Here is a 27605-nt window from a genome sequence, read left to right as displayed (position 1 = left end):
ATTACACATTATCCTCCTCTTACTCCCAATAAATCTGACAGTTGATGATGTATTTACTCCTCTGTTATCTTTGGTGAAAGTTCTGCCCCCAGCCTTAAACCCTACTCCTGCTTCTGGAAGAGGCCCTTGCATTAGTAGTTTTTGGTTTTTATTTTATTTTATTTTATTTTATTTTATTTTATTTTATTTTACTTTACTTTACTTTACTTTACTTTACTTTACTTTACTTTACTTTACTTTACTTTATTTTCTGTTTTTAGATAGGATCTCATGGAGCCTAGGCTGGCCTCTGACGTTCTATGTAGCTGAGGATGGCCCTGCTTTTCTGATCCCCTGTCTTTGTGCTGGGATTACTGATGTTCTGACGTGTCCACAACCACCATGGCTGTACAAGCAGCATCCAGGAACATGATGCCTGGAGTTTTCTCTGAGGACATGCAGCTCAGGAGCAGGTGGGTGCAGACAAAACTGAAATTAGCCCTTGACGTGCTGATCCCCTAAGAGGTAAGCCTGAGAAAAGAAGGTGTGTCTGCCTGTGTGCTGGAGTCAGCAGAGGGTACATTTAACATGTGGGCCTAGGAGCAGGGGGAGAAAGGCTTGAATTCTACCTCTGTGCTTTAGTCATTGTGGAGCCCTACAGAAGCCTTGGATGTGCCTTATGAAACAGTCCCCAACTGGCAAGGTAGTCATTATGGGAAAGGAATCAGAGTAAGCACTGAGAAGAAATGGTTTCCAGATGATATCCAAGGCCATCCCTCCAGCCCACGGAGCCTGAGGAAGCCTCATCTCACCTGAGCACCTCATCCCTATCCACAGGCTCATCCAGGTCCTCCCAGTCACTCTCGCTCCCTTGGGATCCTTCTGGAAGTGATGACTTTAGGAGAGCACCCGGAGAACAGAACTGAGGCAGAGGAATAGTCTCTGAATCTGCCTCCAGACACTCTTCACAGGGCAGCTGGCCTGCAGATGTGGAGGTGAGGGTCAGGTACTCTTCAGAGTCCACGGTGAGAGACGAGCTTTCAGGTAGGAAGCACAAGGCACCATCAGCATCATCCCTGTCCAACTCAAGACTGGAAAACAGATACAGATACCGTGTATCTTCCAGCCTGCATCACGAGTTCCTTGCCTTTCAGGACCCTCATCCTGGTTCATCTCCTACGACCCAGACAGGTTCAAACAGCTTCTGTCAAAGGATGCCCTTGGTACCAGGATGCAAACAGTGAATATAATATGGTCCCTGAACTGGTGAGACTCCCAAGCTAATGAAAACAAGAACAGCTCAGGAACATTATAGTGTGGGTAGCTGGCAGAGGCAGCTGGGTGTATTATTCCTAGGAGCCCATGGTGGAGCTGCAGGACTGTAGCACAAGACTGCAGGCAAAGGTATGGGCTGGGCTCAGTTCTAGGACCTGCTCTTTACACTGAGATTCTGGGTAGGTTTATTCTTCTCTGTGGTCCTAATTTTCTTTTCTGAAACAGTACAAAGTAGAGAAATCGATAGGATTGTTAGAATGTTTAAATTAAATGATTGCTTTACATCATATGCTTTCCAGAATTCCTGGCACAGGGTAAGGTTTCCATTGGTGAGATGCTGTTTTTATGACTATGATGGTCTGAATTATTTTGGCAGACAGATTAGAGGAAAAGAGCCCAAGTAGAGTAGGAACAACCTTCAAAGCACTTTGTGCAAATAACAGACCCTTTTCTAAGCACTGATAAAACATTTGTGTTTAGAGAGGCAGCCAGCTGGAGTGACATTTATTCCCCATGTCAAAAGAAGGACACGGGAGGCAGAGGACCGGTGAGACTCATTATCTGGCGATGCACACGCAGATGAGAGAGAAAGATTCAGCCTTCCAGGGAGGATCCAAGTTAGCCATGCATGCTTTGGATGAGTAGCCCTGCAGACAGTGGGGTGCTCTGTGCGCCACGGCAGACATGCAGAGAGGCACTCAGAAAGTGTCTGTTGCTAGTCTGGTTAGAGAAGATGAGAAGGAAAATCTAAGAGAAAAGGACAGAGATTTAGTTGTTGTTTTAACCAAATACAAGGGTCCTCATTTCTCCGCCTCTTCCCCTGCATCACATCAATGAATTAGCTCTGTCCCCTGCTCCCATCCCTTTCCCAAAATGGGCCTTTCACTTAAAAAAAATCAACACTAGAATTCCCTAATAGCTACAAACCCACACACAGCAGACAGTATGCAGCCCAGCCTGAGTTTTGCTGTGAAGAGGCTTTATTTTCATTCCTAAAGGATAGCTACAGGATGTGTATAAAAATGCATTTCATGTGAATATATGCATACTTGTATATAAAAATAAATAATTCTACTGTGACTATAAAACAATTTAGAAATTGTCAAGTGTTTGGGAGGGAAATTGGTTTAAAATTTTAATAAACCTGATCAAATTATATATAGATTATGTTTTCTTATAAGCATAGTGAGGAAAACACCAGGCAGTTTACAACACAAAGCAAGAAAAGCCAGGCATAGCACAGGCAGACACAGGAGGCCCTGAGGGGGCAGAACACAGCTGCACCGGAATACCTCTAGCTTTGATGCAAGACTTAGCTGAAGAAAAAGTGATCTACTCCTACAGCAAGAGGACAGATGGTGTTGGACATCCTGCAGTGATACCCAAACATAATGAGACTTCATGTGACTGTCACCTTATGCCGAAACTTTAGCAAGCAGCCTTGTATAGAAATGTATCCTCAGCCGTAGGTAGGCAATCCAACCCTTCCATGACAATGTACTATGAGCCTTATCGTCTCTGGCTAGAGGATATAGATGAGAATGAGGAAGGAAAAGAAATCTAATCTGTGTTTGCTTGGGTGCTGGCAGCCATCTGGTGTTCAGAAGGAGCCACCTGGCAGACAGTAAGTTCTGGCAGCTTCCTGAGAATTTCAATCGATGAGATTGTCCTTTCACAAGAAACTGCCCAAGAAAGAGTAAGAACACATTATAGTGCTGAGTTCCTACTGTGTACCAGGCATTGAACTGCCTGTTTCTTCTGACTTGTGCAGCAGCCTGGTGCTAGTTTATGACTGGGAAGCCCTCACCTGAGGGAAGACAACATTCCTGACCCAAGCACAAGCAATTGGTAATGCTGACTCTAAACTACATGCTCTATAGTTTGTGCCTTTTGCCCTAACTGCAGAGTGTGTGACCCAGAGAAGCCCAAATCGAAGGGCCTGTGTGGCTGGAACATTCACCTCAGACCTGTGGGCACTCCTAAGGAGGCCACCCGGAACCTCAGTACCACTTCTGAACACTGACTGGGACCCTGCTCACAAGTTGGGAACCCTTCCTTTAATGATTCCTGGGTACACACTACACTTTTATTTTTTCAGATACAGTCACCTTGAGTGCATTAAATGAGCTAATGACTGTCCTGTTGAGGAGGGGGCGGCCATGTTTTGTGTCCTTTCAGAGAGGAGAAGCATTCTTGAATGAAAGAAGGAAATGAGGCAAAAGGAAAACCAGGAAGCAGGGGCTTGTGGGGAAGAACATTGTCATCCCCAGGAGCATCATGTAATCAAGTGCAAAGGAGCACGTAGGCCCAGAGGGAACAGCACAACGGATGTGGCTACCCCTGGTCACAAGGGCCATGGGGCTGAAAAAGTGAACCCCCCCCAAAAAAAGTAAAACAAAAAGTGGTAACCACAGCAACTAAAGATCAAAAGCCTCACTAGAATGCTTTGGACAAACCTGAAGGACTCCAAGTGACCCTCAAAAGGGCAACACCCTTCAAGAATGACAGGTTTGGGGCATATGGTGTACCCTTGCAAGTAAAGCAAAACTTAATCTGATTCAGAAAAACAAACAAACACTAAAATAAAATGATTCTCTTGTAAAAATGTTCTATCCCTTGCCAAGAAGCTATCAGCATTTAATTGCTGCTAGGTGACGGACAGTCAGTTTTCTTTAATGGAATGACATTTGGTGTATTGATTACAATCCAGGGCTGGCCATATACCCTGGAGTAGCCAGCCAACACAAATTAGACTCTGTGGTTTTGAGGCTGTTGTTTAAGACGTAAGGGATTAAGTTGTGTGGGTAGGGAAAGCACTGCGGGAGGATTGAGGAGTTGGGGGAAGATAAATACAATCAAAATGTATTACACGAAAACTTCAAAGAACAAATAAAAATAATATTTTCTAAAAATGAACAATAAGATAAAAGGAAATGGGGTTAGAATTTGCAAGTAAAAAATATGAAAAGGTTAATTTCACCATAACATGAGGAAGTATTGTCTGACCAACAGGGGCATGGTGGGAAATGGCTACTCATGCAGGAGCAAATTGTGTGCCCTGGATACAATCAGGCAGCCCTTCCTGCAGGATGTGTGCTCCTGTGTGGAGATTGAGCTTAGAGCTGACCATTTTTATATGAAACCTGCTGTCATGTGATATCATGAATGAAGCACAAATGGCCTATGCTAATTAAATTTTAAAATGTTTTTATTAACTATTGGTGAGTTAAAGCCAATCATGTAAATCTAGATCTAAGTAGACTTGCACAAAACCCAGAAAAATCCCAGTAGTCAAAGTCCCCTTTCAAACTCCCTGCTAACAAAAAATTTAAACATCTAGAGACGCAGAGATGGTTCAGCAGGTGAGAGGGCTTGCTGTCAAATGTGATGGCCTGAGTTTGAGTGCAGGGAAAGAACTAACTCTCCCGAGGGTTCTTGTGACTTCTACATGTTCTCTAGAGTTTTTACATCCAATGTAAAAACTACAGGCATAACAGCATTTGTTTAGATTTCTAAAGGTTTTACACACACACACACACACACACACACACACACACACACATGATTGCTTGGTTGTAATCAGCTGGCAATGCAGTGCACACAGTTTACAAAGTGGCTGCAAGCATGGTACGTCTTACCTTCCCAGTCTCCTGATATCACACACGGAATAGCAGTTTTGTCTCATATCCTTTTCCAAAGACGTGGCCAGTGCTGGTGTCTCTGGTTCTGGGTGGAGTCTGCACACATGAGGGTGGGACTCCATAGGATGACGAATCAAGGACCTGACCCAGGGCCTCTGTTTCTCTCCATCTCCCTTCACCTCTCTGTCAGCCTTGCAGGAAGACTCTGGCCTGGGACCCAGACCTTCTCCTGCATCCAGAGAGGTACTGTCCTTCCAGTTGTCCTCTTGATCCAGGCTGGGGCTCTGCTTTGAATCACCACAGGTTGCCATGGTGAGTCTTTGGTCTCCTGATAGTTCGGGGGTCTATTGAAAAAATGTGAATGGTTACAAGCACTGTCTCACATGGTGAAGAAACTCTAAAAATGGTTTAAGAAATAAAAAGTTTTGGGCTGAAGAGATGGCCCAGTGGGTAACAGCAAACACTACTCTTGCAGAGGACCAGAATTTGCTTCTCAGCATCAGGCAGCTCTCAGTCACCCGTCGCTCCAGATCCAGGGTGTCTGATGCCCTTCGCTGACCTGTGGAGGCACCTACACTCATACACACATACCACAGGCAAACACACGCACATATATGTTTTAAAATTAAAATATTTTTTTTAAAAATCAGATTTTCCAAATGCTTTTAAGTCTGAGCTATAAAGAGATAGACGTGCAATCAGTGTCTCTCCTGTCAGAGTCCCAGATCCTGTCCCTGTTCCCCAGGCAACATACTTAGCCTTACTTTAAAGTACCTTAATTTGAGGGCAGTGACAGCGAGAATGTGAGCTCTGTTTTTTTAATGAAAAAAAAAATACATAGTAGTTTCTCTAGCTCATCAGTTCATTCTTTATGATTTCTCTTACAGGAATTAAATGGAAAGTATTAAATAGAAAATTCAAAAAAATCATGACTCCACCCTTTAAAGCTGAAATGTTGTTCTGAGCAGCATGATGAATTCTCAAGCTGCCCTCTTGCTGCACCCTGCCCAGCGCACGGCTCCCTCCCTGTGCCCGGTGTTTCCATGCTGTATATGCTACTACCTGCACGTTACCACACTAACTCTCTTGGCCTGAGTCATTACTGCTTGTGTTCATTTTAGTTACTAATGGTCCCAAATGCAAAAAAAAAAAAAGTGATGTAAAGAAGAAATATGGGAGCCAGAAGAGTTCTGTGGAGTTAATCTGGCAACGCCACTAGGCATATAGAAAAAAAAATTACACACAGGGTTCAGAATTGCCCAACCTTTCAGGTATCTGCTGAGGGTCATCCTCTGTGAATGAGGGGGAATGGCTGTGTTAGCAAATTAAATAGAATGATAGCAGGAGTAGAAAGGAAAAGAAAAGAAGAGAAGAGAGGCAAGGAGAAGAGAAAAAAGAAAAGAAAAGAAATGAAAAGAAGAAAAGAAAAGAAGAGAAGAAAAGAAAAGAGAGAAAGGAAAAATACTGTTTTAAACAAAATTTCTAGCCTCTTCCCTAGCTCTGCAACAGAATATTAGCTGCAGTTTTCCCTCACTGCTCCTCACAATCCTGTGGATCCCACAGACCACACCCTCCTGGACTTCTCCTGACCTGTTGCTTTGTCTCAGACCCCAACTCCAGCAGGTCCCCCCTGCTAACCAAAGGGCTGCACCTCCCAGGCAAACAAGCAGACTGGGGGACAGATCCGCACTCCTGCTCCTGAGATCCAGTAACCTCCAGTCTCATCCCTGTTGTGGTCTCCCTTTCCTCACAAAGATCTTTTTGTTCCCAATGTTCCTTGCTTGCCCAAACCCATCCCAGTTACCCAGCTTCCTATACTAGCAGGCATTCCCTGTAAATACAGCAGCAGCTAAAAAGGCCAGAAAAACAAGTAACGCGCAGCATTCAGACTCCCTGAAAATCCAGAGAGGAGACGGAAACCAAGGAACAAAACATCCCTCCAACACAGACAATTCCAGAAATCAGCACCTAGATCTTGAATCATCCCATAAACAGATGCCCACATATCAGCATAGAAACACAGTCAGCAACAGTCACGACCGTGGGTCTCCACTACAGCCCAGCTGTCCTATCACATCAGGCCCTGAATATTCCAACACAGTCGAAACACAAGAAAAAGACTTAAACCAATTACGCAAAGATGATAGAGGTCCTTAAACATAAAATGAATAAATCCCTCAGGGAAAATACAATTAAAAACATTGGAGGAAATTAATATATACCTTTAAAAAACCCAGGAAAGCATAACAGCAATAAGAGAAAATAAATAAATTCCTTAAAGAAAGCAAAGCAAAACAAAACAAAAACCCCACAAACAGGTGAAGGAAATGACTAAAAATATTTAAGACATAAAACTAGAAATAAAAGCAAAAAAGAAAAACACAAATTAAGGGAATTCTAGATATATTAAAAAATAGGATTTTGAAACAGAACTACAAAGGCAAGTTTCACCAACAAAATACAAGAGATGGAAGAAAGAATCTCAGGCACTGAAGAAATGATAGAAGAAATAGATAAATTGGTCAAAGGAAATGTTAAATTTGAAACATTCTTGGCACATCCATGAAACTATGAAAAGACCAAGCCTAAGAGTAATAGAGGAAGGAGAAGAAACCCAGATCAAAGACTCAGAAAATGTTTACAACCAAATCATAGAAGAAAATTTCCCTGACCTAAAGGAGATGCCTATAAAAGTACGAGAAGCATACAGAGCACCAAACAGACTGGACCAGAAAATAAGGTGCCCTCACAACATAGTAATCAAAGCACAAAGCATACAGAACAAAGAAAGAATGGTAAAAGCTCCATGGGAAAAACATCAAGTAACATAAACGCAGACCTAGTAGAATTGCACCTGATTCCTAAATGGAGATGCTAAAAGCCAGAAGAACCTGGAGAGGATGTGTTGCAGACTGTAACAGACCAGCCCAGACTACTACAACCAGAAAATATGTTCAAAGACCCTCGATGGAGAAAATAAGATATTCCACAATAAAGTCAAATTTAAATAATATCTATCTACAAATCCAGCCATACAGAAGATGCTAGAAGGAAAACTCTAACCTAAGGATGTTAACTACATCCATGAAAACCCAGGGAATAAATAATTTCACACCAACAAAATGAAAAGAAAGGAAACACATTCACACACACAACAACAACAACAACAACAATAACAACATAATAACAAGAATCAAAAGTCATTGTTCATTGAGATCTCTCAATATCAATGGTCTCAATTCTTTGACAAAAGACACAGACTAACAGAATAGGTGCAATAAAACAGGGCCCATTCTTTTGCTGTATCCAACAAACACACTTCAGGGAGGAGGGTTAGAAAAACTATTCCAAGCAAATGTATCTAAGAAGCAAGCTCGTGTAGCCACTTTAATATCTAACAACATAAATTTCAAACCAAAACTAATTCAAAGAGATAGAGAAGGATGGTATATACCCATCAAAGGCAAAATCTACCAAGAAGACATTACAATTTAACATTCATGCCCCAAACACAAGAGCATACAAGTTTGTAAAAGAAACACCACTACAGCTTAAATCACATATTATCTCTCCCATAATGATAGTGAAAACATCAATATATCACCAACAGACAGGTGTTCTAGACAAAAACTAAACAGAGAGATCCTGAAGCTAACATAGGTTTGGTATCCACACCTACAGAAAATGTGGGACATTTATACAATGGAGTACTACTAGGCTATTAAAAACAATGAATTCATGAAGTTCTTAGGCAAATGGATGGAACTAGAAAATATCATCCTGAGTGAGGTAACCCAGTCACAAAAGAACACACATGGTATGCACTCGCTGATAAGAGCCCCAAAGCTCAGAATACCCGATACAATTCACAGACCACATGAAGCTCAAGAAGAAGGAAGACCAAAGTATGGATACTTCTTAGAAAGGGGATCAAAATACCCATGGCTCACAACCAACCAATGGACTGAGCATAGGGTCCCCCAATGGAGGAGCTAGAGAAAGGACCCAAGGAGCTGAAGAGGTGTTCCACCCTGTAGGAGGAACAATAATATGTACCAACCAGTACCCCCAGAGCTCCCAGGGACTGAACCACCAACCAAACAGTACACATGGAGGGACCCATGGCTCCAGCTACATATGTAGCAGAGGATGGCCTTTTCAGACATCAATGAGAGGAGAGGCCATTGGTCCTGTGAAAGCTCAATTGCTTTATTGTCGGGGAATGCCAGGTCTGGAAAGTGGGAGGGGGCATGGTTAAGCAGGGGAGGGGGATGGGATAGGGGGTTTTCAGAAGAGTAGCCTGGAAGTCAGTATTCTGCTAGCAGCCTTCAGATGGAGATGTAGAACTCTCAGCTTCTCCTGCACCATGCCTGCCTAGATTTTGCCATGTTCCTGCCTTGATGATAATGGACTGAACCTCAGGACCTGTAAACCAGCCCCAATTAAATATTGTCTTTTATAAGACACAGCAATTTCTAGGTGAAAAAAAAGCTGAAGTCCAAGTTTGATGGACAACACCTTTAATCCCAATGCTTAGGAGACAGGCATGCAGATCGCTGAATTCAAAGTCATTCTACAGAGCAAGTTTCAGGACAAGCCAAGCTTAGGCAGTGAATGACTTGGAAAACAGAAAGTTTAATGTAATAGAACAAGGTGGTCATATTCCAGCCCAAGCAAAGAGCAGAACTTGGCAGCTTTGGCCATAGGACTCTGCTTTAGAGTCCAGACTAGAAGGCACTACTGGGACAATTAGTGCTGGTTAGCTGGACCTAAGAAATTAGCTGTGATTAAGAAGAGACCAGTATCACTGAGGTAAAATCTGGGAAGTGTTTTCTGAGAGCACAAAGAAGCTGTGTTCCAGAGATAGCCAAGGTTGTACCTCATGCTGCAGTTGGGCTTGGTAATATGTAAGAATCATCCAGGTGGTACTGGATGAAGGCAAGAAGGGATCATGAAAAGCAGCTGAGGCATGGCACTGTGAGAGCCCATTAGTGAAGGTGCAGCTCCAGTTGCAGTTGAAGGCCCAGGACTGAAGGAGTCATTTAAAAGATTTGAGGCTTAGCACCATGAAGAGAGCCTATGAGAGATTATTGACGAAGCCTAGTTGCATCAGAAGACCCCCTTGTGTTGGATATTCCAGTACCATAGGATGATTACCAAGAACAGCAACAGCAGTGGAGTGGATTAACCTGAGCTTAGAGTGCTACAGAGGGCAGAGCTGGAGAAGTGACCCAAGCCCTTTCCAGGACTCCAGAAGATCATGTGTGGATCCCAGACATTGAAACAAGAAGCTATGATATTGAAGTTGCCTTGGAGACCTCAAGATGTTCGAGATAACAGAGCCATGGGCTATCTGCTGAGGAAAGCTGCTAACAGGCCAGGAGAAAGATGTTTGTTGCCATCAACAAAGATAAAAAAGGAGTTGGAGATCTGAAGACATCCTTGACATCAGACATGGAGATGTAGAGTTTAGAGTTTGCCTAGCTGGTTTCCTGTCTTGCTTTGGAGATTGCAGTTAAGTTATTGTATGAGTCTCAGAAGAGACTTTGAACTTTGGATTTTTAACATTATTGAAACTGCTAGACACTATGAGAACTTTTGAAGTTGGACTAAATGTATTTTACATTATGCTATGTTTAGGTATGGCCTCCATAGACTCATATGTTTGAACAAACCTATGGGGGCCAGGGAGTGGAATGTTATGGTTTATATAAGTTCAGCCCAGGAAGTGGCACTATTAGGGGGTATGGCCCTGTTGGAGTAGGTGTGTACTGGGCTGTTAGACCCTCATCCTAACTGCCCAGAAATCAGTACTCTATTAGCAGCCTTCAGATATTAGCAGTAAAATCCTAGGACAGATATTTACAGAACATTTCACCCAAACATAAAAGAATATACATTCTTCTCTCCACCTCATGGAACTTTCTCAAAAACTTCCATGTAGTTGTACAAAAATACAAGCCCCAACATACATAAGAAAATTAAAATAATTCCCTATATTCTCGCAGATGACCACAGATTAAAGCTTGATGTCAACAACAGAAACAACAGAAAGCTTACAAACTCATGGAAACCAAACAATTCTACTAAGTGAGAAATGGGTCAAGATAGAAAGAAATTAAAGACGTGCGTGCGTGCGTGCGTGCGTGCATGCGGATATAAGGGAACCAGGACAGGCCTGTTAGTGCAGTCTGCCCAGAGCTTAAAGTGGGATAGTAGAAACTATGAGCTACAATGGTGTGAACTCACTTATAAGGGAATATTAGCTGTTAAGTAAATGATAACCAAGATAAGATCCCCTCAACACTTATCTAGACATGACTTGATTCACATCTGCTGCTTGCAGCCCTATGGCCATTTAGCTTCTGGTTTTAATGACCTATTGTGACTTAAAAAAAAAAAAAAAAAAGAAAGAAAGAAAGATGTATTTATTACTATCTGTAAGTACACTGTAGCTGTCTTCAGACACACCAGAAGAGGGCATCTATATACTAACAACTTCCAAACTCACTTTGGTTTTTTGGGGGGTTTGTTTTGGTTTTGGTTGTTTTTGTTCTTCCTAGCCTGGATCTCATACTTGTTCTCCACAAACAACTGCCTAATAGAACTCTCTACTGAATTCTTAAAGCACCTCCATTTTCTGTGGTACTGGAAACTATGGCTTCTTTTCCATGTGCTCTGGAAAAGCAACTGTGGCTTACAGCCTTGCTTCCCCACCACTCAGACACTGCAGTCAGCTCAACGGATGCTTCAATCAAAGTGCGGGTTTGTCCCATGGCCCAGTGCACACTCTAATGTGGGTGTGCTATTCTGGACAGGTTCCAGAGCCCATCTCAGCTCCAGAGCTCCTGTGGGATCAGATGAGGTCTCTGTTACGGCTGTACACTGACCACCTCCTCTGCTGAGGACAGCTCCCTAACCCACACAGGTAATGGTCCTTTGGGCCAGGGGCATAAGCTCTCTGCCAAAGAATCAATTTCCCAGAGTCCCAACAGGGAGCCTCCAACAGATGACAAACAATCTTATGTATCAACTTCATTAGGCAGGGGTACCCAGATATTTTGTTAATCAACACCATTGATACCACTATATGTGTATTATTTAGGTGTGGTTTGCCTTTGAGCAAAGCAAGTACACTCCAGGCTATGGGGAGCCTTTTCTAATCAGCAGAAGTCTTGGAGAGTAAACTAGCTTTCAGTCAGAAAGAGGGAAGTTTACCTCCAGGCTACCACCCCACCTACACCCCACAGAACCTATGTTCATGGCTCCCACTTCTCCAGCTGGTCCATTCCACCTGCTCTCCTCTGGACCACAGTCTGAACTTCTTCCCAGATTTCCTGGAAAGGTGAAACCTGATGATTGGCCTTGTAGAGTTTATACTGGCAAACCCCAGAATTATGTAAGTTAAATTCCTTTAAGTACCCCTTTTGTCTGTCTGTCCCTCCATCCCTCCATCCCTCCATCCATCCACCCATCCATCCATCCATTATCTCTCTCCTTTGCTCTGTTTCTTTGGAGAACCAGACTGATATAAGCATCCAGGTAAAACCCTCACATTTCTGGAAACCCAGTGGCTCTAATCTCTGTGCCAGCCACACCCATCTGTCTGGAGGTAGGGTAATACATTTTATTCTTCAGTGTGGAAACTCCTACTGGAAGTTCTTTGCCTTGGTTTTGTGCTCAGGAGGCCAAAGGACACAGCCTAGGGCTTGTATGACCAGAGTCTAACCACTTTCTACAGATCTACAAGGAGCCCTGATAGTGGTCACAATGGGAATAGGGAGAGAAATGGGTGTGCTAAGATTTGGGGACCAGATATTTTCCTGTCCCTATAATAAGGGCTATTGTTGTGCCCCTAAAAGTAATGATGGGCACTTCAGGGCCATCAGACTGAAAAAGGAATGGCTAGAGGGGCCAGTGAAGAGAAATAAGGATTGATCCACATCTCACCTGCCATCCTGGCTCCATCTCAGGTAGTAACCCTGGAGGGGGTCTGCAGAGGAGGAGCGTCACTTCCTCTGGAGCCCCACGCAATAAATGGAGTACTTCCTACAAGAAAAATAGTCACAGTCATATCTGGGGTTGTCTCTGGGGGCTGCTGCCTTATGCTGTTTACTGTTTCCAGGAAGCCACCTTAACTATTGTTTGTCCCAGGAGTTTGGAACTCCTGGAATTTATAGCCAGGAAGAGCATCTTGAGATTGCACAGCAGGGATGCCACAAAGGCCTTCAGGGATCTCTCCCTAAAGAAGTTGAGGTCCTGGGGATGCTCCCTGTGGGACTGCAGGGACGTCATCTCTACTCCTTGCCTTCTCTCATGATCCTGCCTACTTCCTTCTACATTGCCAGGGGCAATCCCTAACCCCCCACACACACACATTCTTGCTGAGCGACCTGGCTGCTCACCCCAACCACACAGCTCACAGAACCTGTATTTGCCTGTCTCTGCCTTTCACAATTGCTTTCCCCCACCTGCTCATCTTTGCAACCAAAGTGAGTATCCACTATACTGCCCTTGTGCTCAGACCACCCTCTTACTGCCCGAGGGCACCAGGTGACTTTGTATTCCCATTTCCTATCTACACCAGGATCTTTCAACCTCCTGCCTCAGCCACCTTCTGGGTTGGATAATTCTTTGTTGGGACCTATGTGTTGAAGTATGGTCAGCATATCCCTAGTCTAAAATGACAGCTAAAATGTATCAGTTGTGACAACCACAATTGTCTCAAGATTCAGTGAATGTCACGCAGGAGCCTACATCATGCCTCTTTGAGAGCCTCTGACCCAGCAGCTCCACGATGTCCGCTCATCTGCTCGGGTCTGCTATTGATTGTGTCTCCAAGTTCATGTGTAGAGTGTCCTCCAAAGGCTCCTGTGACAAAGGGTCCCCAACTCACGGAGTTGTTAGAGGTGATGAGATCAACAGGAAGTAGAGCCTGTACAGTTGGGTTTCTGAGCTGTACCCTTGAAGGATATATTGTGTCTCCCTGTCTCTGTCTGTCTCTAAGTGTCTCTCTCTCTCCAACCCAGCTGCCATGAGCAGAAAAGTCTCACTTTGCCACACACTTCCCACCATAAAGTCTGTTTCACCACAGCCCCATAGACAGTGGAACCAAATGACCACTGACCAAGACCTCTGATGCTATGAGCCAAAACAAAATGTTCCTTTTTAAAGTCTGTTTTCTCAGACACATTGTCACAGTGGCTGAAAGCTCATAGCCCCTCTTCCTGGCATTTGAAGATGTTAGCCTGGACTTTCCTTCCCATGATTCATCCTCTGCGGTCTCTGTGGTTTTCCTGTCTTTCCCATCCATCATGACCTGTGAGGATGCACATCTCTCTCCTCATTGGCCTCCCTCATTGTCTACAGCCCTCACGGAGCTCCCCAGCAGAGGCTCGAAGAGATCTTCCCTTGCATCGCATAAACATCTATAAGCCCATGCAGTTCTGGGACCTTCACAGCCTCCCTATCCCACACAGAGCTACTCTCCATCTTTGAATAGCCTGCTTTGACATGCCCTATTTGGGCTGCATGCCGTCTCCTTGGACAAGGAAAAGAGGGAGGTTGGTGTTGGCTCCTGGATTCCTCTGCTGGGTCATGATGGGATGATTCTATCCCTCAGTGAAGACCTCAGATCATGCCACTGAATCCTTGTACCTGTTCTGTCTCTAGAACTGAGTAGCTTTTCCTTCATACCCTACTTTGACTTTGGAAAGGTGGGTAGCCATCCTCCACATCAGGATAGTCGCCTCTAACTTCTTAATAACATGCCCACACCATTATTTAAGTCTTTTCAAATGACTCTATTTTCTGGCAATGCCCCAACTAACAAAGACACTTCTTTGGGATTTTGTACTACAAATCAATCTCTTTATGTCTCTGTCTCTACTCTCTCTCTCTCTCTCTCTCTCTCTCTCTCTCTCTCTCTCTCTCTCTCTCTCTCTCTCTCTCTCTCTGGTGTGTGTGTGTGTGTGTGTGTGTGTGTGTGTGTGTTTGTCTCTCCCACCCTCACTCTCATATCTCATTTATTTTTTTATTCTGTGTTTGCCAGTGTCTGTGTGTGAATATGTACATGTGAGTACGTGTGCCTGTAGAGACCAAAAGAAGGATCAGATCCCCTGGAGCTGGAGCTACAGGACATTGTGAGCTATTGGCCACAGGTGCTAAGAACCAAACTCGGGCCCTCTGCAAAGCAGAGCGTGAGCTTACTGACTGAGCCCTCTCTCTGGCCCTGCATATTTTGACCACAGGTGAGACAGTCTGTGTATGCTATATATGCATGCAAAGCAATAATTCAGCACACAAATTGCAAGGAGAGTGGAAGGGGCCTTTTTTAGTCCCTCCAGCTTCATATCCCTTCCCAGAATGTACTCAGAGAAACCATTAGCCAGCATGTAAGTAAGGTTTCATGTTCAGTTCAGCAAGAGGCATGCTGAAAAGCAATACCTACTCAAGGTCAAGTAGAAAATAGATATGGGCACATGCTGTCGTTTGCTTTCTACAGGCTCCAAGCCCAGATCCATCTGTAAATTCCAAAGTATTCTCTGTGAAGCTAGCCTTCAGAGAAACAGGGCTTCTATCTGCAAGCATCAAGTTGTACTTCCCCACCCGCACAGCTCTGAGCACCTGGAAAGCGAGGCCGTCTATGGGCTTTCCGTTCACTGCCAGGATAACGTCACCAGCTGCAATGGCTCCGTGTTCTTCAGCTGGCTGCCCAGGAAAGAGCCTCTTAATCCTTACAAGGTTGCTCTTCATGCGGATGCAGTTTCCTCTCTCCATCTGCACAAAGCTGAATCCCAAACCACTGCTGTTCTTCTTCAGTTTGACTTCAAACTTAGGACCTGTAACATGAGAGTTCACGAAAGCAGACCCTTCAGTGTGTTGCTATTGGCCAGTCTTGACCTGTGAGTCATCGTGGAGATGAGTATTTCATGTGCTAACTTTGATGATGGAGTCCATCACACACATTACAGGTCAGCGCTGCTCACAGATAGAATCTAAGTTGTAAATACAAACCATAAAGGTCCCTTCAAAGCTTTCAAGTAGCCATGTGCTTTAAAATCAAACAAAAATGGGTAAGGTTAAAGTGTGTATCATATTTTACTCAATACAGATGCTCCTCAGTTAACAAGGGGATAACATCCTGATGAATCCCATGTAAAATGGAAAGACTGTGTTGAGAATGCATTGAATGAACCTAACCTTCCCAGCACACTAGCTTAGCAACTCAGCCCTCTGCAGTTTCCCCTGGCAACTGTAGTGCTAAGCCGCATCCCACCACCACTTCCCAGCATCTCAATGAGAGACTCAAGCTCAAAGTATGGTCTCTTTTGAATAATGTGATGTTCACACCCTCATTATGCTATGCTAGACTGTTAGGATATCTGAATTTCTACCACACTGATGTGGAATTAACACAAAAGATGACTGAGGTTGTCTTCATTCTTCTTACAGATTACGTCTTTACCCTCTTGTGCACTCAATCCATTTGGATTGCCACACTTTAAATGTTCAACAGCCAGGCACACGTGACAACTGACTGCCATACTAAATGTTTAAATATAAACAACTAAATTTATAAGTAAGGATGGGGCTTTAGACATACACCATCTGCTTGCAGCATCAAGTAAAACTTTCTACAACTAGATTCCAATGTAGGATCATAATGATATTTTATTACATGCAGCATGAAATTTTACTAAATGGATCCTGGGGACAGTGACTTTCCACTCTGGAGAATGTTCTAGCTGCCGTTTTGCTTAGCCATGTACACTGACCATAGACCAGTCACTTCTGGATGCCAGAGATCAAAACAGTCTTGAGCATCTAGAGCATCTGGTAACCAAAGGGTAACCAAAGGGAGTCTCTGATCTTCTCCTGGCTTATCTTCTTAGAAGGTAGCCAGTGAGCAGAGTGCCAGAGCCTTGGCTTGAACTTGTCATTGGAGAAAGTTAAAACAACTGAAGCCAAGGGCGAGGTCTATGGCACAGGCATGTCCCATCTGCCATGGCCACACTGGCTGACCACTGCTCGGTGTTTAGCTCATTATTCAAATGCCCTGTTTGGAATGCATGGAAGAGGTAAGGGGGAAACAGGCAGAACTGACTTAAGGACAATGGCACCACCACCCAGCCAACCTGCCTCTCACCCCTGTAGCAGGGCCGTAAAACTCCCTGAGGAAAGGGCGGGATGAGGCTAAGCTCCAGCCACGATGTTCTATGGAAACAAGCCTTTCCTAACAGGAAACAAAATGACATAGATGTACAGAGAGGCAACCGGTTGAGAGATGCAGTATGTCCCTGTGGGATAGGCATGGCTTTGCCCTTTGAAATGATGCTACTAACAAGGCTGGGTTCCTGATGGCCTTGTCTCCCTGTCTGCCTAATCAGTCCTAGGATGGCTTTGTTACATGTGCCTGGCTGGAACGTGGAACCAATTGTATCTGAAAATAGCTGACCCTTCATGTCAACTTCATCCCTAAATGTGTATGTGCAATCATTAATATTCAGGCAGGTGATCGGGAAACTGCACGAGGCTTGGGAGCAGAATTCTTGGTGGTAGTCATTTGGGCATTATGTATTTTTGTTTTTCAAAGAACATTTTTCACCAACTTGGATGATGATCATGAGCCACACTGCTGGAATTTATTTTTCACCCAGAGGAAGACTCCCTGCCTTTCCCCTTTGACTTAACAATTCTAAAGCAGTGTTGAATGATATGACAATAGTAACACTCCATTCTCTCACCATCTGTCACTGCAGCACAGCTCACAGGTCTGCCAGGCCTGGCTGTTTCCAAGGAAACAGGCATGTGCACATCTCCCATCCTGTCATCAGCAGAAGGACACTGTGGTGCAGCCCCGGGGCCTCTTCTCTCTAAGACCAGCTGTACCACCTACAAGGATGGTGGACAAACTCAGTTTCATTTCACTCTCAAATCCAAATCCCCAGTATAGCTCTTCCTGGGATACAGAGTGGCAGACCAAATTGTAAACAAGTGTCACTGAAGGTAATGTATGTACCTCTGTGTCAGCGCATTCCGTAGCAAGCCTGCATTCCCCCCTCCCTCACTCGCCCCCTTCCTCATTTTGCTTAAAATGCCCTTCCTCTTGTATATGCTCCTCCAGAACTTGAGATCACACCCCTATCAACCTCTCAGGGGCAATACTTGGGATCATCCATCTCTCTTCCTTCTGCGTCTATGATGGTTTGGTTTAAAGCTTATGAGTTGTCCAGCAAAAGTAACTAACTCTTTCAGAGCTTCTCCACGCCCTCTCCATTGCAAGGGGCAGGGCAGTAGGCTCTAACCTGGCTTGCTGGCCCATTTCCAGGTCTTTGGTCCACTCCCAGCTTAGCTACTAGTGGACTGGACTGACACAAAACTGAACTTGCAATGACTAGTTAAATGCTCCCAATATCTCCAATCACCTGAATCCTAAAAGCATGGAATGGCATCCCAGGCCCAGGCTGACAAACCTTCCTCCATTTTTTTTTCCTTTGCTTTCTTATCCTTCCCCACAGCACCTTATGCTTTTGTTGCCCAAAATGGTTCAAAAGGCAATGACTGGACCTCAGCATGAAGCTTATTAGAAATGTCAGGCTTCCCTTTGGGGAATTTGACCCTGACTCCATCTTTCTGCTGTGATTGTCATTTAGCACCAAGCCCATGATCCCACACTGGCGATTCCTATTTGCCATTGTGACAGTATCCAGGTGTGCTTTCTCTAACCATGTGCACCAGTGATGGCGTAATAAACATACAGTGCCAATTAATTATGAATCTTCAGGATATGAGGAAAGAGCGACTTCACTTGGACCCGACAGTTGGATAGAAGACCCTGGCAACCTTTTCTCTCCCTGTTAACTCCTCTGTCACCAAGAGAAAGCTGTAGCTACATGGCTCAGGATCCTGTAACAATTAAAGAGCTCTCGTGTGAGGCAGAGGACAGAGCCCTGTGGGCATCACATAGATTGGGAGCACAGTGAGTGCCTAGAGGATATGCTCAGTATCCTAAAACTACACCTCGCTACAGTCGACAGAAACCTGGAACAACCCAGCTCAGGTCCCGATGGGTGTAAGCACGGAGTGACAGACAGTAACAAGGGGGCCCTGTGGGCAAAGCGTGGAACAGAAGGGGCCTGAGTGCAGGTGGAGGCCCTGTTCAGTGGGGTTGGCACGGGGAGCAGTAGAGCCAGCGCCAGCCTGCAGGAGCCTCTGTTCTCCCTTAGTTCTGTTCTGCTGTCTGAGGCCTAAATCAAAGCAGACGACTATATGCTTTCCAGAGCTATTTAAAGGGTGTGAGGTTTTCAACTTTAGAAACATCTGTCTGCTACCTCCTGGGTTTCACATTCTCACAGAAAAGCAGCGTTAAGATGAAGAGTGAAAAGGGGGTTGGGAGGAATGTAGACTTAAAAGGTCCCACTGTGTTTTTTGGCTACCTCACTCCTGCCTAGAGGCAACTGTAACTTCTGAAGTTGTTTTAGAAAGCTCTGGAAGTAAGAAAATGTCCCTAGTAACAATGTACTCACCTGCCCAGAACCCTTGAGACACTGCACTGCCTGCTTGTGAGTGAGGCCCCACAGATTCACTCCGTCCACCTGCAGTAGCCGGTCACCTGGGAAAGGAATACAGGCCATGTTCCCTATCCCCGAGATGCAAGAACTCCTCTGTAAGACCCCTGCCTATAGGTCAGGCAGCAGGGCTGCCAGGTGCCCCTGGGCTCAGCAAGAGCCCGCTTGAGTCTGAGCGTCAGTTGCCCCTCTGGTCGCCTGTGCCTGTTCCTGGGGCGCACAACAGAGCAAGGACATGAAAGCCTGTCTATTAATGGCCCACAGGGTGGCCAAGCCAGGCCTCAGCACCCTTATCTTTCCTCCTGTTTTCCTGTGAAGCTATTTTTAAAAAAATTTTTTTCAACTTGCCCAGGGGTAGTATTTATATCTCCAGGATGTTTTCTATTTCAAAAAAGAAAGGGAAAAAAAGAAGTCAGGAAGACAATAGATGATGTTGGATATCCTGGGATTCAAGAGCAAATAAATAACATTTTTTGCTTCAATTAGGGCAGTTTTGGAGGAAAATAAAAGTCTTTGGAGAAGTGAGAAATGATTCAGGAAAGAGAGAAAGCTCATGTGTCCCTGTGCTAAACAGGGGTCACCAGAGCCAAGTCTGTCTCCTAGGGGAGAGTAGATAGAAAGCTCACAATGTCCCCCCAACCAAAATGGAGCGGCCAATGCCAGTGTTGTTCCCTAGGGAAGGGTAAAGAGAAAGTTCACAGCTCATGATGTCCCCCATGCTGAAGTAGGTCGCCAGTAACAGCCCCGTCTTCCTAAGGAATAGTCTTTCCCAGCAGCAAGCTTTTCGTAAAATTTCTATCCAGTTTTTACCAGGAACTTTAGACTAGGGCCAGCTTATAAGGTGGGTAAAGCAGGCGAAATCTTCCTTTTCCCGGGCAAAAAAAACCAAACCAAAACAAAACAAACAAAAAAAAAAAAACCAACCCTGGAGACAGACATTTCTAGGGGTGAAATGAGCAAGACCTGAGCTGATCCTCTCGGCCAGGCTTCTAAACCACAGAGAGCACAACTCCCAGCATGATGCGTCCCTCACCCTGTAGGATCTGTCCTTCCTTGGCAGCTGGGCCTCCGGGAATGATAGATTTCACATAGATTCCTCCATGAGGCACACTCGTATTAATGCCACCCTACAAAATACAAAGCAATACTCACCCCATCTGTGCCCCCTGGGTGCTTCCCACCTCCCTCACAGGGGAACCCATCTCTTCCAACTCTGATCTCTCCCACACCAATGGCCTTCTGCATTTGCCCAGACAAACTCTTCCCCAGTGAACATGAAATTCAAGCTTACACAAGCGGGACAACACGGGCTGAGAGACTAAATCAAGCCAAGCCAAGCCAAGCCCTAGGCGGCACATGGCAAGTGTTCTGTAGCCTGTCCTAAGGACCGAGGACTTGTGTTCCTACATTTGGCACACCTGGTATGTTTGCATGTTTGTTTGTGGATACAAAAGTCAGGAGTAAAAATAAGTTTAAACAACAAATTAGCTTGAAACGTTTTTTTTTAAGAGAAAGCGTCTTTCTATGTAGCCCTAGGTTGCCTCCTCTAGGGTTACAGGCATGTGCACCATGCCTGGTTCTGCAGTTGATTTTACCAACTTGACAACAGAGCACATACCTGCAAGTTAAAAGCTCAAGATACAAGGCTGCCTATTTCTTCCAATTTACTTTACATAGCTAGACGTACACATGGGCAGATAGTTTTATCAATGGCATTTCTCATTCTTGTTCGTGTTTTGCTCCTTCCCTGCCTTTACTTCTCACCCCACTGCTAATGGCACAGCAGCAATGAATGTATGCTCACACACCTCGCTATACTTTCCTCCACATGTGTATGCTCTTATAGAATTCAAAATGGACAGCCAAGCCAGTCAACCAAATGGCTCTGTTTTAGTCTAGATCTTGAAGGCCCCTCGTAGGCCTAGTGCTGAATCTTAGCTCCCGCCTGATGTTATTAGAAGGCAATAGAATCTGTAAGAGGTGGAGCATCATGGGAAGTCTTTGTCACAGGAGTGAGCACTCAAAGAACATTATGAGACCCATTCTTCCTCTTTCTTTCACTTCCCGGTCATGAGAGATTGGCTTTATCTACCTTATCATTCTATCATGATAAGCTACCACAGCCCCAAAGCGGTAGAGCCTGCCAATCACCAATTGATACCTCTAAAAGTGCAGGCCATAATGAACCCCCTCACTTTGTAATTTGGTTAATTTTCCAGTGTTTGTTATAGAGGTAGAAATCTAATTAATGAATAACACTATAGGCTAATGAAAGTCTATGCAAAAGAGTCAAGACTCCTCGGAAACTACGTCTCTAGCAATGCTAACACAAACCTTTAAGTGGCCAACAACCAGGAAAGGGCCTCTGATCCACCCATGGTCTGGTTGCTCCTGTGAACTCAGCTTACCTAGCCTTCCTTGCTGGACTTCAGGCTTTTTGCCCTCTACCTATCTAGGTCCTCAGCTGCCTTAGAAAAGTGTACTGAACTTGCACACGGACAATACAGCTCTCCCTTCACAGAGAAACAGATTTATGCCCATTTCACACTCTTTAGTCATCTTTGTGTCTTATTAACAAACACAGACCAATCAAATTCAGCTAGGTTATGTGCTGCACCAAATAGAGGCTCATGGCCAGTTGTCTGGTTTTCCACGTGGGCGGAGCGAGTGCTGACTCCTCCATCTTAGGGCAATCAGCTTGGTTTCTGTGCATGTGTGCCAGAGTGCATGGGACCTTTTCTCAATCGATCAGTATTCATTCTCTCCAGTGCACTTGCCACTGCTAACAATACAGCATTCAACACCTTCGCACGCACAGCCTTACTTGACGGAATCCGCATTTCTATGTCTGTGGCCTACGGATATGTGCACTTTCTTCATTACAGTAGATACTGCCAGCTTGCCTCCCAATATGAATACGCATGTAATTATCCACATTTCCACCAGCTCAGTGTGACAGTACCCTTTTCTGTATCACAGCTATATTTGGCCAAGCTGACAGTTTTAAATTCTAAAGTTTCCCTTTAACTTGCTTGTATACTCCAGTAGCTTTTCATGGGTTTGAATGTCTCTTATTTGTTCAGCAGCTATTTGGATTTAAGTGAGACATTTCAATAATTATTTTTGAAATGAAAGTTCTCCAAAGAAAATTAGTGTTTTTACTAGTCAAAAGAAACAACCAATCTCCTCTTGGCATATGCATCTGCATATATCTGAATAATCTAAAATTTAGCAAGTTTTTTAGATGAGAAGGTGCTGTGTTTGGTGTCTTGTGATAAGATCATTTTATCAAGCCAAGAATAAACTGACCATACTTAGTCTCAGCCTGTTGAGTCCCTGTGGACTCATGAGCCTTGTGGTGTTAAAAAAATCATCTGCTGGAGGTTCAGCAACTCAAAGCTCCTTGCTGTAGACACTCAAGGGAAACAAAGCACGTCTCCCCTCCCTCCTCTCTTGGGTTACCTGTGAGATTTCTCCATGCCTGTAATACCTCCTTAAGTGCTGGCAATTTCCAATGTTTTATCACTGAACTCCAGGCCTATCCCTCGGTCTTAACTAATGGATCATAGTCCATGCTAATTAATCCAAACAGTGCCTTCCAAACCAGGACCTCTGAATTTGTGTGCATCACTTTTGTGGATGCCATTTCCCATACCCTTGGGTGGCTAATCACACAGGGAATGTCCCTTCCTAGACATCCACCAGGTAGTGCTCAAAAGCCAAATGCAAAGTTTCAGACATGGTGAAGACCTCACAGGTGGAACTTTGCCCTGAGTACCGGAGGATGGAGCACAAGTTTATTCCACCCCTGCTCAGGATGGCACTTACCCTGGCTTTCCATCCATGAAGTTGCCTTACTGTCCAGCTTGAGCCTGGAGATGGACTGATTCACCCAGTTTCTCTCACATTAACCCCTTCTACTGTTGCTTTTCCTTAGAATCTGTACAAAGCACAACCTCAAGTTCCTCTGATTCCCACAGAACTCTTTGAATTCTATTAACTCACAGAAATTTCAATTTAACCCTTGCATACAATGTGCACTTAAGGACAGTGAGCACATGGTCAGAGTGAAATGCCATCCAAGGCTCTACATGGTCACCATTTTATTGTTTTCCCGGTTGCCTAGAACGTCTTACAGTCACGCTGAATCCAAGCGTTCCATCTTCTTTAACCAGTTCCACGGAGTAGATTTTCCCAGCATTGGTTTGTAGAGGGGATGGAGGACGAGAACCAGCACCCTGCCACAAGCAAACAAATGGAAAAAGAGCCATGAGGCACCTGCCCACCTCCACAGATGCTTAACGGCCACACACTAGCAGAAGTGAGCAGCACTGCACCCAGAAACAGCATGCGCCTAGGGAGCCGTCTCCGACTTTATCAGTTCCTTTCCATGTGACCTCGTACAGCTCTCTCAGAATCTCTTCACTCCATTTCCTAATCCACAGAACTGGACTCTGACGGAGCCTCCCAACTGTGACTATTAATGGGCCAGCACATGGCAGGGGATGGATAAATGTGGATTCCTCCTGTCTGCATTTCCTTTGCAAACATTCATGTTAGAACTAAAGCTTCCCAGATCATTCAACACACAATGCCAGCCAAGTACAGCATGCTGGCTACCAGTCCTATAGAACTTCTTGAAGCAAAAGCAAACCTCAAGAGGATCTCTGACTATTCCTAGCAATACTGGTCATGTTGTAGTTGGTTTTTCAATAGTTGAGGATTTTATGAAAAAGATCATACCATGCATCAGGCAATCTCTTTGGTATTTGTGACAATAACTGTGTAAGATTTATTCATCCATTCAACTATGTACAAGACATTTATTGAGCACCTATTATGTCCAGGATGCTGTTGTTTGAGCATCTCCTCCAAAAAATACTTAAATTTAATTATTATTAATACAACATTAGAGATAAAACCTTCACAGTGGTCAGGTCATGAAGGCATAAGCCTTGTGAATCACAATAACCTTTGGATATGGGTCCTTAATCTGGGACTTCCCAGTCACCAAAGCATGATCCAAATAAACCATTGTTCATAATTTATCCATTCTGTTATGGCAACAGAAAGGTGAGTGAAGACATGGCAGTCCTATGCAAGTTGCTGGAGTCTAGGGCTCTTGAGATGTTTAGCAAGGAGATTCCCAATCAATAAATGATGAGTTCTGTGATAATACATTCATGTGGGTGTGATAAAGGGGGTGTCATCATGTGGATGCTCAGAGATGCAGCTAGTATGGAGAAGAACTGAAATGTGAAACCCGGCCTGGCTGAAACGGAAGCCCATGGGCACATCTGGATTCCAACAAGGTATGCGGAGCCAGCTGACAGAAAATGCCCCCTTGCTGTCCACGTTCCATTGTCCCTATGCTCTTTTTGCTTTGAGATTCCTGGTCCATGTTAGAAAATACAACTAACTCATAGGACACTAAATAGGCTGACGTAAAATAAACAGAAGAGCTTCTAAAGAGATCAAGAGCACAGGTCCCAAGACATGGGAGCATCACTGGACTCCACATCCTATTCTTTTTCTTCCAGAGTCTGTAATATAGACCAAGTGGATATGCATCTATTACTGGAAGGGAGGGTAAGGCCCCTGCTTGGGTGGAGAGCTCTGCACCTGAGCCATTTCTGGTCCTCTGGCATTTCTGTCCTGGTCATGTGTGTGTGCTGATTGTCTTCCCTGGCACCTGTTGCTCAGGATGTCTGTATAGAGCGTGCCAGAACTTGCTGTGCCATTCTTTTCTTCACTGGGGATGTTCCCACAAACACCTACAAAAATAAGCCAAGAAATTAACGTTTGGAGAGTCTGGAAGATCGGTAGCATCCTATATGAGACACAGTCTTTTCCTTGAGTGACAGAAAGAATTTTTATAGTTGCAGAGGATGCTATGAATTCAGCATTTCAGGGAGAACATTGCATCTAGAGTAGAGAAAGGGAAGGTTCTAGATGTGATCAGAAATGTAAAAATAAGTCACTTATGTGACCCAGTTATGAAAACACGGGAGCAGGGATATTGAAGAATGTCGGCTCTTCTGTGTGAAGCTACTGTTGTTTGTATGATTAGGATGGGAGAGGAGAAGAAGAGATAAAGGAAAAGAGATGAGAGGGGAGAGGGGGAGAGGGGAAAGAGGGGAAGATGGTGAATTATTTCTATCTTCACAATAGGCTACTAGGAAATTGTCATTTCGATTTAATTAGAATCAGATTAATTAATTAAATTGAAAGGATGAACTAGTCTGTCCCAAATCCCATGTTTAACATGTGGGGCTTCTCTTAACCCTGACCTTTGGCAAAACTATGTGATACCAAGACCAACATGTAGTGTCCTTAGCACCAGGCTCTGAGCTCCTCTAAGTGAAAGCTGGCCATGATTCCCTGCTTTCTGAAATAGAGTAAATCAAAAACCATGAGATGTGGATCAGTAAGTGGACCCTGGAGTGGGGTGATTAACATATCTGGCCTTTGATTTCTTTAGATCTAAAATATGTCAGTAGCATAATATTGCAGGGTTGGTGAAACGGATTATTCGTAGACTAAAGAGTTTATGTGTATATATAAAGATGTGTGTATATTTACATATGTATATTCTCACACACGCATAGATTGGTGCTTACATCAGCAATTGTATTTACTGTTCATGTGCTAATATTAATAGATCAACAGACACTTGTTGGAAAAAGGCGAGCAGAGTGGAGCTTCTTGAGACCTGGCGGTGGGAGCACACATGCAGACTTGCTGCTGCGATAGAGTTAACTAGCACCCAGGGACCTGCACATGCTCACTTATCAGATCAGTTTGATTTAATAAATTTGATCTTGTGCTATGCAAATCTAAGACTCTTAGGTAAAGAGTGAGTGTGGAGGGTTCAGTCCCGTCTCTAAGGCCATGGTCCTGATCATTTTTCTCATAGTTCACTGTCATTATCCTTTGAGCAGTATTGCAAACATCTGTCTACTTTCTTCCATGCCCTCATGAGAGCAGGAGATGGAACTTCAGCCATGAAAAGCCAGACTGCCCAACTGTGCCCTTTGTACCAGAAGTGTACAAGCTAGGAGTCATGGTGGTTAATTGTGATTAGCAGTTTGATGGAATCTATAATCAGCTAAGAGATGTATCAGGTCAGTGAGGGCATTTCCAGGAATGATTAACTGAGAGGTGAGCCTTTCGTCAGAGTGGGCAGCACCTTCTGACTTTGCAAGTAGCACATCTCGCTTGCTGGATCATGTGTTGTTTCTGAATATCTATCCTTAGTCCTGCAGTGTGAACGGAAGACCAGCAGCTTCCCAGGAATCTTCAAGGCTCTCAGTGCCACATGGGACAGCTGAGGCATCCAGCCTTGTGAATGAGGTACTTACTATCCTCAGCCTTTCCAGAGCAGACAGCCACTATTGTGCTGCCCACCCTGCATTGTTTAAGCCAGTATTTCTTTTTAAACCCCTTTCTGTAATATATATTTATTCTATTAATTCCATTCCTCTAGAAAACTCTGACCTTCGGCAGCTGACTACAACTCAGATAACAATAAATGTTCATAGCTGCTCATGCTATAACCTGGCTCCTAATGTCCAGTCTAGAACATCTGCCTTAACAGAAGACCATCACTGGATGTCTTTCCCCGGCAATGAATCAGCTCAGAAGAAACAGCAACTGTGGCAAAGTCACATTCTCCACAAGGAACTGGGCCATCAATGAAGATGGCATATAACTCCTAGACAGAGAATGCACTCATTGTCTGGAACTCTAATGCAAAACTGTGGTCAGAGTGTCTTAGCTTTTAGATACCAATTTCTAACATCTTGATCACTGTGGTAGGCTGTCCTTGGACTACACTGAACTGTGATTTGCCCATCTGGTTTATTTCCTGACAACATAGGAAGAGAACTGAATGCCTTCAAGGTGGAGAATGTGAAGGGAAATGCAAAGATTACTGACCTGCCTCAGAAAGAGGTGTCAGGGCTGTAACATCCTAGAGAGACAGTGATTTAAGACCATCATGATAGGAGTTCTGGCATTGTGCCCTTGGCATTGTGGAAGACCCTAGTGCCACTACCTGCAGTGAGGGCACTTGATGACAGTGTGTGCAAGTGTGAGACTGGATTTCCAAGAGCAGGTATGATGTCTGCATTTAGACATG

The 27605-nt window shown here is 44.3% G+C and overlaps 2 protein-coding genes across 2 annotated transcripts in view; both read right to left on the bottom strand.

Annotated features, from left to right (window-relative positions):
* Window positions 1–1952: 1952 nt before the first annotated feature.
* LOC127691151 (putative protein FRMPD2-like) lies at window positions 1953–19531 on the bottom strand. Its single transcript, XM_052190716.1, has 6 exons — window positions 19424–19531; window positions 17642–17789; window positions 15522–15736; window positions 12846–12944; window positions 4893–5239; window positions 1953–2001 (listed from the first exon to the last, which is right to left on the bottom strand). Exons 1-6 carry the CDS (start codon window positions 19529–19531, stop codon window positions 1953–1955), a joined length of 966 nt encoding a protein of 321 aa, XP_052046676.1.
* Window positions 19532–20454: 923 nt separating this feature from the next.
* The window catches only part of LOC127690813 (FERM and PDZ domain-containing protein 2-like), a 67485-nt gene continuing 60334 nt past the window's right edge, over window positions 20455–27605 (bottom strand). The window contains exons 16-18 of the mRNA XM_052190318.1: window positions 25088–25239; window positions 23602–23703; window positions 20455–20592 (exon numbers count right to left, since the gene is read on the bottom strand). Of these exons, the coding sequence (XP_052046278.1) occupies window positions 20455–20592; window positions 23602–23703; window positions 25088–25239 (392 nt within the window). The remainder of the gene's footprint in view (window positions 20593–23601; window positions 23704–25087; window positions 25240–27605) is intronic.

The sequence above is a fragment of the Apodemus sylvaticus genome, chromosome 8 (genome assembly GCF_947179515.1).
Source record: "Apodemus sylvaticus chromosome 8, mApoSyl1.1, whole genome shotgun sequence".
NCBI classification, from domain to species: Eukaryota; Metazoa; Chordata; class Mammalia; order Rodentia; family Muridae; genus Apodemus; species Apodemus sylvaticus.
Note: the sequence above shows the minus strand (reverse complement) of the source record. Positions and strands in the feature narration are given on the sequence as shown.

Bases quoted from the DNA above. Each gene is read 5' to 3' on its own strand.
- LOC127691151 (XM_052190716.1), bottom strand. From the start codon at position 19,531: ATGGCCTGTATTCCTTTCCCAGGTGACCGGCTACTGCAGGTGGACGGA. The intron at 17,790-19,423 runs GTGAGTACATTG...CCATCCTTGTAG, and splicing joins GTCTCAAGGGTTCTGGGCAG to GTGGTACAGCTGGTCTTAGA. The intron at 2,002-4,892 runs GTAAGACGTACC...CTTTTCTCTTAG, and splicing joins GATATCAGGAGACTGGGAAG to ATTTTCCTTCTCATCTTCTC.